Source organism: Protobothrops mucrosquamatus, unplaced genomic scaffold (genome assembly GCF_001527695.2).
Source record: "Protobothrops mucrosquamatus isolate PMUCROS unplaced genomic scaffold, P.Mucros_1.0 scaffold_309, whole genome shotgun sequence".
Classification (NCBI taxonomy): domain Eukaryota; kingdom Metazoa; phylum Chordata; class Lepidosauria; order Squamata; family Viperidae; genus Protobothrops; species Protobothrops mucrosquamatus.
In genome coordinates, this window is record NW_015386385.1 from 134,004 (window position 1) to 145,154 (window position 11,151).

The window sequence follows — 11,151 nt, forward strand, 5'->3', positions numbered from 1 at the left end:
CCTTTGGGGATATGCACCCAGGCATAACTGCCAAATGTCCTTAGGTGAGCCAATGAAAGTTTTCTTCCATATAACATGTAATATGGAGTTTCATTGATAGTAACACTCCATACCCTGTTCACTAAATAGTTGGCTGTTTTTATGGCTTCTCCCCAGTATGTGTTACTCATTCCTGCATCTGCCAACAGTGAGCCCTTCATGGTCTGCAATATACCATTTCTCCCATCAGTCATTCCATTTTCTGCTGGTGTGCAAGGGTTTGTATGTCTATGCCAGAGGTAGGCAACCTCGGCTCTTTTATGACTCATGGACTTCAACTCCCAGAATTTCTGAGTCAAGGTTGCCTACCCCTGGTCTATGCTTTATGCCTAAATTTCTCAGCCACCTTTGGAAATTAGCAGACATGAACTCTGTTCCCCTGTCTGTTTGCAGCTGGTATACTTTATGGCCATACCTTCTTTCTACACATTTCACCCATTGCTTAAACTGTTGTAGAACTTCAGTTTTGTTCTTTAATAATTAGCAGAACCCATACCTGGTGTAGTCATCTACTAAGACAAGTATGTACCTAGCTCCTCCAAGAGAGGGCGCCATAGGACCAATTAAATCAGCATGCACTAACTGCAAAACCCTGTTAGTTGTCTCGTGCTTTTCTTACAGGATACACACTAGACTTCGACTCCTTACAAATAGCACAATCTAAATATGTGTTGCATTTTTTAATTCTAAGTCCCTCAGCTAGGTCGGGCATCCTCTGCAGCTCTTTAAAACTCACATGTCCTAACCTTCTATGTAATAAATGTACACAGTTATCATGCTTGGGAGTGTTTGTGAGTGTTCGTGCACAACCATCCTGCTGCTTCCTTAGTACATACAAATTATCCTGTTTAACACCTTGTGTGCAAATCCTCCCACCTTTCCTAATGGTGTATTGACCCTTTGCAAACATTACTTCATACCCCATACTATCCAAGCTTGAAATACTGAGTAAATTATGGTCTAACTCTGGCACATATAATACATTATCCAAAGTTTCCCCAATACCAGGCACATAAATTTTACCTTCTCCTTTTACAGCAGACTGTTGTCCATTAGCCAAGCTAACAAATGCTTGCTTAGCTGGTCTAAAATTGGAAAACATTTGTGGATCATTTGCAATATGCTAACTCACCCCACTGTCCAACAACCAAGTGTTTTTCTCAGTTAATGTTGTTGCCAGAGAAAATGTTGGTTGTGTAGCTCTATGACCTTGTCTCGCTGCTCCTCTGTTTCTCCTCTCAGGGCAGCATCTCTGGAAATGCTCTGTAGAACCACACATGAAGCAGCATTTCACCATGCAAATGTTCTCGGCTGCTCTACTGGCAACTTTGGACGTTGCAGTGTTAAGCCTGGTCTATACATTGCCACTCCCTCTCTGCTGCCTTTCCAGCTATTTCTGTTCCTCCTCCAGCAACTGGCCAGTCAAACAACTCATGGTTAAGTCCTTCTCCTGCATGGACTCTAAACTGGTCACTAGGACGTCCCATGAATTGTCCCATGAACTGAGCACCACATACACCTTATGTAACTCAGTAAAAGACATCCCTCTTTCCTCTAATTCTAGGAATGTCTTTCTCATGGACTGCAAATGCATAGATATGCTCTCTCCCGGCTTCAGTTATGGTTTATACAACTTTCTTGTCAGCATTACTTTGCTGCTCACAGTCTCTCTCACATACACACTGCGCAAAGCTTCCCAGCACTGCTTAGCAGACTGGAGACCCCTCACGTGTATCAGCTGGCTATCCTCTAAACTCAGGATTATACTGGCCAATGCTTTCTCATTCTTTCTCTAGTCCCCATCATCCAGGGCTACAGGTGGATCAGCAACTATCACCCACAACTCCTTCCTTCTCAGGTAAATCTCCATTTTCAGACTCCAGGTGAGGTAGTTTGTCTCATTCAGACGAGACACTGCAAAACCTCCTCCCATTACGCTGATGGAAGCCATGTTGCCTGCTTCTTTAAACCATCATAAACCACAACAAATCACAAACCTGTATCTGTATCTGAGTCAAACTCTCACTGGTTTTCTCCTCACACTGGGCCCATAACCTGTCAGAGTATGCACAGTCTTATTGCACTGAGATAACCCAGGAGTAAATACAGTAAACAGTGGTCTATAATAAATGGTGGTTTATATTACACTATCTACAATATACACTAGGAACAAAATACATACACATGGTAATATAGCAAACTCCAACACACTAGCAATTACAGCAGGAAATGTATGAGAGAGGGACACTCCAGCAAAAGCCTTCCCTTTTATACTCACTCTCTTAAAGGGTTACAGACACAGACCCTGCTGGGTCATTCCTATCATTGTATCATCCACCTTATATTACATCAGCTGGTTAGCCTTTAAATCATTACCCTGACATGAGACCAGTAGCAGCTGAATTAGGAACGAGGAAGTCACCAACCCACAAACATTGATTCATCTCTTTCAACATCTTAAAAGTAGCCTAATTCTATTTAATCAGAGGCTTTTCAATTTAATGCAGGATGTGAATCCAACATGAAATTAGGGAAACCAAAGTTTCACACATTACTAGGTAGCATGAGAAACCATAAATTTTAGATGTATTTTTAACAGATTGGCATTAAATGGCAGGCACAGTAGAATATACTGAAGAAATTAAGACATACATTTGTTTTTCGAATGTTTTGGAGCTAGATTCCTGCACTGAACAATGGGTTGGACTAGCTCAGGGGTGTCAAACTGCCGCCCACCTCATTGCCGTCAATGGCAAAATAGTCCTGATATGTTGCACAACATCACGTGACGTCGCGAGTTTGACATGTCTGGACTAGATGATCACCAAGGTTCCTTCAGTCCTAAGATTCTATTTCTTTAAATTCTTGGGGTTCAGATGTATGGCAAAGCCCATAAAATGGTTATTTCAATGTTGGTTTTTAATGTTGCTTCTAGTTTTACCCTGTCTGATGAATATGCACTGATTGTTATGCTATTTAGGTTGCATTATTTTTAATTGTTGTTGGCTAGCCAGAGCCATTATGATGAGATGGGTGGCCTTAAAAAAGGTAAATAAATTAATAGTTCTGGTTGCACTCCTCTGGACTGGACAGGTTCATAAATTGAGGGTCCATTTCGGTTTGCAGGTGTCAGCTGTGACTAGGAAGGCCTTTACATAATTCCATTTTATGTCTCAATTCCAAACATTCCCAGATCACGAAAACCAGTTCACAGTAACTTCTCGACTGAACAATTGTAATGCAATTTACATGTTTTTTTGAAAACTACTTGAAAGCTATAGCAGGTCCAGAATGCAGTGGCTTGAGTCTTATGGGTGCTTCTTATTTATCTCAGATAATACCATCACTGCAAGAGCTGTACTAGTTACTCATTGGCTTTCACATTTAATTCAAGGTTTTATTTGGCATTTTAAAGCCTGATATAGCTAATGATCTGGATAAATTTGAGATTGCCTGCTCTTAGGGGTCTCTGACAGAAAGTTCAGAAAGGAAGCAAGTTCAGATGAATTAATTCTACTTTATTGTAAGATTACATCAACAGAATCTTGCAGGTCTGAAAGTACATTTCTCCCCTGTTGCTTTTACAGTCCAAGAAACTAGGGAGGGTCCCTTCTGAGATGCTTGCCACACCCACATCCCTGCTGCAGGCTAAACTACCTCCTATCTGCTGGGTTCCCTGGGCTGTGTTCCTTCCCCTGTCTCTCAAAGTCATTCTTACATACCATTACAGTCTCTGTACAATAAAATCGTTTGGTATAAACAGCCATCATGTCCTGTCTTTGAAAGGGTATGATCATCAGGGACCATGTAGGCAGCCTTTTTCAACTGCTATTCCTTTCCTTTGAACAGATCTTCACCTGAGGTTAGATAAGACCTCACATGTACAAAAGAGGTGGGCTTGGTTTGCACCATTGCATCTGCCATCTTGCCAATTTTCACACACAAGCACGCCAGTGATGGTGTCCTAATTTCATCTGTGCAAGGCATGCTAAGAAAGCTAATTTGAAAAGTTTTCATGACTTCTCAGTTCTGTAGGTCTGCTGAATACAGTGGGGGCCCGCCTGCCCTCCATTCTTTCTTTTTTATTCTTATCCAATGGATAGCAGCAGGAGAAAACCCCCCCCCCACTTTCTCTCTCTCTCTAAATCCTTAGTTTTTGCAACACCTTCAAAATTGTGTAAAGTCAGTTCTTCTACTACTGTTTAATTCACACCACTAGTTGCATGCAGGCTGTTAAAAATACTAAGCAACAATTAATAATATGATTTTTTAAATGTTAAGTTCCATAAAAGAAAAACAAAAGCAATTTGTCTGTTATTTATAGATAATTAATTCATTCTTTTTCTCAGGTCCTCCCTGGGTATGAGAATATCTATTTTGCTCATTCTAGTTGGTTCACATATGCTGCCACTTTGAGAATATATAAACACTTGGACTTCAAAATTACTGATCCACAGACAAAAACAGGACGTGCCTCTTTCAGCAGTTATCCAGGTAATTTAGATGAGTGAAACATGCCATATGTGTTTCTTTGTCTGTAAGCTATAGCCTTTTCCAGTTTGGAGCTCTATATACACACTGAGCTTAGAGACATAAACCAAACAAATTTCTCCCCATTCATATTTGGAGTATACCATCCTCTATATTTTCTGGGCACTCGGTCTCTAAAAGGTTCACCATCACTGCTATAGGGTCTCCAGTTTGAGCAGGGGGTTGGACTAGAAGACCTCCAAGATCCCTTCCAACTCTATTCTGATTGAAAAGACATTCATGTTGTGCAAATGAATGATTCCATATAAATAACACCACTGAGAAGGTCTTTATCTGATTGTGTTGTGTTGGAGAGACTGCAAGAAAAGCCTCTTTGGAGACTTGTCCAGTCCTGCCCAATCCACATTTCTAGAAACAATTGTAAAATGCATGACAGATAAACTTTAAATCTCTTCACAGATAGGTCCAGTATAGAAAAGTTCACCACTTCCAGAGTCTCATTGTTGAATATATCATTTAGCTGAATTTAGTTTCCTTTCATTTATAATCAGTTGATTCTGGTGCTGCTGTTGCTGTAGATTCTTTGTTTTTATCCATTTAATTTCCTTCATTCTGGAAATAAAGCATTAGAATAAAAAAATATGAAGGATTTCTTTTTGAATAAGAAACTTTTTGAAAATTCTTGTTTCAGGCTTTTTGGTTTCCCTTGATGACTTTTACATACTTGGCAGTGGATTGATTATGTTGCAGACCACAAACAGTGTATTCAACCTTTCTCTTCTTAAAAAAGTGGTACCCGAGAGCCTCTTTGCATGGGAGAGAGTCCGTATTGCCAATATGATGGCAGATTCAGGAAAGACCTGGGCCGAAACCTTTGAAAAACAAAATTCTGGTTGGTATATTTGAATGGGAATCTTTTCACCCATGGTTCTATGGGGGGGAAGTGCAGTAAAGATTTAACTATTTTCTCACTGCTCTTTAGGTACCTACAATAACCAGTATATGATACTCGATACAAAAAAGATCAAATTACAAAGAAGCCTTGAAGATGGGACTCTTTATATCATTGAACAGGTTCCCAAACTTGTAAAATATTCTGATCAAACAAAAGTTCTTCGTAATGGTAAATACGTAAGAGTTTTAGAATAATGGAATACGGGAGAGGGCCAAAGATAAATAACCTCAGCTTAAACTTCCTAATAGAAATTGCAAATAATCCCAACATTAGTAATTGCAATTTATCAGGAATTCAAAATTTGTATTTATAGAAATAATTATGCATGTGTGACACTTTAGCACTAAATACAAATATCCATTGTGCTACAGATGTTAGACAATGTAAATCCACAGTTTTTGATTAATTTGAAATTCCTTAAATACTTCAGCTTTGCCAAATGAAACCTTCTTTTATGAAATTTTTCTACTGTGCTAGTTTGGCTCACATTCTGTTCAGACTCAGTGTCTATGGAGATTCTCAGTCATCCAGGTCATAGTTATCCCAAAGTTGCTTTTTTCACGAGGCAACTGGACTTTCTTGTTTTTTCTTTGAAGACATTTAGCTTTTCATCCAAGAAGCTTCTTCAGCTCTGGTTGGATGGTGGGGAATGGAAAGAGTTATACTCCTTGCAGACAGCTGTTCATTTGCATTCTTTTAGCAAGTCATTAATGCTATCTGGAGGCTTATCTGTGTCCTCAGAGTCACCTGAGTGATGCAAATGTATGTGGAGCCTTCTTGGAACTGTTGAAAGGACTGTATTGTAGACTGGAGATGTCATATCCCTCCCCTTCTGTTGAGAGAGGGCTGCTCAATTTTGACATATACTACTTGCAGCTGAATTCAAGCAATGTACAAAAGCTCCAGGTGAACTCATTTACTGATAAAGCCTTGTTTTGACAGGATACTGGCCTTCCTACAACATCCCTTTCGATAAAGAAATTTACAATATGAGTGGATATGGAGAATATGTTCGAAGGCATGGTTTGGAGTTTTCTTATGAAATGGCTCCAAGAGCTAAAATCTTCCGACGGGACCAAGGAAAAGTAACTGATATAGAGTCCATGAAGTCCATCATGAGATATAATAGTATGTCATTTTAAATTTTTCTATTGATTTTTTAAGATTGTTTTCTCTTCTATAATAAAAAAAATCATTAACAAATATTTGTTTTGCAATAACAGTATGAGGTCAACTTTCCCAAACTTAAACTGTGAAACTCTTGGCCATTATCTGTTGACTCTTGTTAAAATAAAGAAAGAAATGTTGAATTTTAAATGCCTGATGAAGAATAGAATAGAATAGAATAGAATAGAATAGAATAGAATAGAATAGAATAGAATAGAAAACTTTATTGTCACTTTAAATGTACACTAATCAGCATACATTAAAATCAAATTGCATTGCATACAGGTCTCAAAGGGTCACCACCTCCAATATACACTACATAAATACGAACCAAAAAAATTGCATATACTATATACCACCATGCATATACCATACATGTGCATGGTGAGAAAAACGAATCTTGTGAGTTTACCAGACAGATGGCATAAGGAACAAAGCTGTTACTTTGTTATATTTTAGATACATTTAGATATGTTTTCCAAGTTCATGAGTGATAGGAGCCAAATTTCAATTAGTTATCTTTACACAGAGCAGACCCTCTTTTCTAGTCTCTTATTCTAACCTGCTCCATAGATAAAATCCAACTAGGGTGGCAAAATTGGCTCCAAATTCTTTGAAGGAGAGGCAAGAATCAAATGACAAACCTCTGACTGTACAGATACAAGGTTCATTCATGGTTAAGCAAGAGAGCAAAAACTTATCCTCTCCCCTTTATTTCCAGATTATAAGGAAGATCCATACACAAAACACGATCCCTGCAATACCATTTGCTGTCGAGAAGACTTGGATCACAGGACTCCGGTTCCAGCTGGGTGCTATGATTCTAAGGTAAACATTCCTTTAAAGCAGTGGTTCTCAACCTTCCTAATGCCGCGACCCTTTAATACAGTTCTTCATGTTGTGGTGACCCCCCAACCATAAAATTATTTTCGTTGCTACTTCATAACTGTAATTTTGCTACTGTTATGAATAGTAATGTAAGTATCTGATATGCAGGGTGTATTTTCATTGTTACGAATTGAACATAATTAAAGCATAGTGATTAATCACAAAAACAATATAGCAATGCTTGCTGGAGAAGCTTATTCTTCCTTGCTCAAAAATGTTGGGAGGGAGGGAAGGGGAAGGAAGGAAGGAAGATTGAAGGGGAAAGGAAGGAGATGGAGAAGGAAGGAGATTGAAGGGGAAAGGAAGGAAGAAAGATTGAAGGGGAAAGGAAGGAGATGGAGAAGGAAGGAGATTGAAGGGGGAAGNAAGGAAGGAAGGAAGGAAGGAAGGAGAGATTGAGATTGAAGGGGAAGGGATGGAGATGGAGATGGAAGGAAAGAAGGAAGGAAGATTGAAGGGGAAAGGAAGGAGATGGAGAAGGAAGGAGACTGAGGGGGAAAGGAAGGAAGGAAGCAAGGAAGCAAGGAGAGATTGAAGGGGAAGGGAAGAAGATGGATGGATGGATGGATGGATGGATGGATGGAAGGAAGGAAGGAAGGAAGGAAGGAATGATCTTTGGAGAGTCATGTTTTTCCAGATGGTGATGAACTGCAACTCCCAGCATTCCCCACTCTTCCACAGTGCTTTTTAGGGCTGCTGGGGATGGTAGTCCAGTAAGGTCTGGAGACACACACAGATGCCCTCCGACGGTGAGGGAGGTGGACCGGGTGGCGCAGGGGAGGCTCAGGCACGGCACAGAGGGCGGCCGGGGCAGAGCGTGGCTGGGCAACCAGGAGGCGTGGGGATCGGATCGGCGCCACAGCTCAGCTCAGCCAGCAGCAGCAGCAGCAGCAGCAGCGCGTTGCCCGAGCAGGGCGGGAAGAAAGGAGGTGGTGGCGGCAAGTCATGAAAGCAGCGTCCACACGTTCAGGGTGCAAACGCCTTGGACGGTTTGGCTCCCTCACCCCTTTATTTACTGATCTGCCACAAGCTTGTGCAAACAAGCCCCGAGGAGTTCCGAACGAGCGGTCGTTTAAAAAAAAAAGCTTTCAGCAACGAGGCAGAAAGGGGAACTCGCTCACGGCTCTTTTTTTTCCCTTTCTCGGTGACTGGGAAGGCAGCAGCCAGAGATGCCACTGCACAAAGGGAGGTGGAGTGAGGGGCGAGGGGGAAAACCTCACTCACCTTTCGCCCTTATCAGACCCGGTTCCCTTCTGGTTGACCCCCACCCACCCACCTGCCCTCTTCACCTCCCGCTACAGATCAACGCTACCCCTCGGGAGTGTTTCGCCAGGCTTTTTTTTTACCTTGGCCCTGCGCTTCTCCCAGACGGAAGCCAGGCAAGAGGACCTGAAAGACGCCGAGCTACCTTGCCAGCGCCCGCCGCTGCCCCGCTAGCCTCACCTTGGCCACCGCCCATTCCAGCTTCACGATACAGACTAGTACAGTATAAAATTTAATTCTTCCTTTAAGATAGAGGCAAGGGGTCTCTTTTAGTCCTAACCAGCCTGGCTAACTGTGGAGGATGTTCAGAATTGTAGTTTAGCAACCCTTGGAAGAGCTGTAGCCACTCCTATTCTTGAGAAATTAATTTTGACTAAGTAATATCATAGTCTTCATTCTTAACCTGTGTGTAGGTTACAGGATCCAAACTGACAAAAGGGACAAAAGGTTTATTCTCCCAAGCTTTCAGGCTTGTGCTGGAGTCCCATCATGGGGGAGCCACTATGAGCCCAAAAGCTTGGAAGAATGAACCTTTGGTCGTGGTAACTGACTCAGATTGGACCCTGCAACGTTATTGTGGGACATGTATATTTACCTTCATTCATGTTTGTAGTCTGTTTGGTTTTCTGGAAGGAAGATTCAGAAATTTTGAACATTGACTTATCATTTTTATCTTATGGTGGGATTCAAATATGTGAGCAACTGGTTCTCTGTGTAGAAGTCCATTCTGGGCCTGGGCAATAAAAAATTAGCTACCGGTTCTGCCGAAATGGTGCAAACTGGCTAAATCCCACCACTGTTTTTATCCATCTATTTTGCAATAGTACAGAAGACTCATACAGAAACAGAACATTGAGATATTTGTAATCACTCACTTTTTACTTCAGGATGTCAAAAAGAGGAATAGCAAGAATTGTGAGAGGAAATAGTTAAAGGAGTTAATTGAAATATGGGGAAAATGTGAACAAAGAAAGAAAAAGACAAAACCAACAAACAGAAAAAAACCAATCTGTATTATTAAAACCATATAGGCAATAAATGGCAAACACAGCTGAAGTGTAGTATAACTCCTATGGATGGGGACTCCACTCATTCTGGCTTGCGGTATTAGCTTGGTCTTAACCTTCTTTGTAATGGTTTGCAGGTTGCAGCCAACTTATGCTGAGGGGAAGATTATTCCAAAAAAGGCCACCATTGAGAAGGCACATCTCAGGGTCTCAAAATATGACATTATTTCAAAGAAAGGATCTGGATATGCCCTTCCAATTGCAATGTGTGGCAAGGAGAGATATTGTTGGGAGCAGGCCACCTTGCAAATATCCTGGTCCTATGCTAGGAGGGGTTTCATAGGTGATAACCAGCAACCTGAATTATACCCAGAAGCCAGTCAGTGGAGCTCATGAAGTAAAGTGTCACATGGGTATCACAAGAGATTCCCATTATTATTACACTACCAGTTGTTGGTTCTGGATGGTTTTCAAAGATAGCTGTATGTACAACACATTACAAGACTGGGTATCTTTGGGTCAGAGAAGAAACAGCATAGGACAATTGTTAAGATTCTCTCACTAAGGAGGTTGGTTGTTGAAATCTCACCATGCTTTCATTGTTAGGGAACATGGCTTAATATTTGATAGATAATCTGTTCATAAAGTCAGCTCAAGATAAAACCTGGATGAATCCAAATTTGTTGTCAAGCATCCTCATGTGCCAGCTTTCCCTTTTTATTTAGATGTAGGAAATTACTCAGGCCTCTCTCCCTGCTTTACACAGAATTAAAATACACAAAATCATATCTCACCAATATCAAATGTATAACTCAGTATCTCCATTCTGGTCTTCAATTCACCTTGCTGAATAAAGGGGCCTGGTTTGGGGCATATGTGATTCACTTAACATGGTTTGGATTGTCCTGGGACATTTCTGAATGATTTTGCTTTCTTTTAATGTCACATAGAAATCAGAAAAAGCATGAATTAAAATGACCTATCATATTTGAAGGAAATTTCAGAAATAATTTGCGAATGTTATATTTGTGAAATATCCATCTACCCCTTCTTTTCTTCTCTTTTTTAAAATTTTGTATAGGTAGCAGATATCAGTATGGCTGCAAAGTTTACAGCCTATGCCATCAATGGCCCACCTGTGGAGAAAGGCCTACCTGTCTTCAGCTGGGTTCATTTCAACAAGACAAAGCACCAGGGTCTACCAGAGTCATATAACTTTGATTTTGTTACTATGAAACCAGTGCTGTGAATAATCTGTATCTGAGGATTTTAACATATGCAGGAAAATTGTGTTTACATTTTTTCTGCCATATCAAATAAACTGATCTGGATATACCTTGA

The 11,151-nt window shown here is 40.6% G+C and overlaps 1 protein-coding gene across 1 annotated transcript in view; it reads left to right on the forward strand.

The window, feature by feature from the left end:
* PLBD1 (phospholipase B domain containing 1) overlaps positions 1-11,151 on the forward strand; it is a 32,255-nt gene extending 21,104 nt beyond the window's left edge. The window contains exons 6-11 of the mRNA XM_015832149.2: positions 4,389-4,533; positions 5,222-5,422; positions 5,513-5,653; positions 6,428-6,613; positions 7,374-7,480; positions 10,892-11,151. Coding sequence (XP_015687635.1) covers positions 4,389-4,533; positions 5,222-5,422; positions 5,513-5,653; positions 6,428-6,613; positions 7,374-7,480; positions 10,892-11,059 — 948 coding nt within the window. The 3' untranslated portion in view covers positions 11,060-11,151. The remainder of the gene's footprint in view (positions 1-4,388; positions 4,534-5,221; positions 5,423-5,512; positions 5,654-6,427; positions 6,614-7,373; positions 7,481-10,891) is intronic.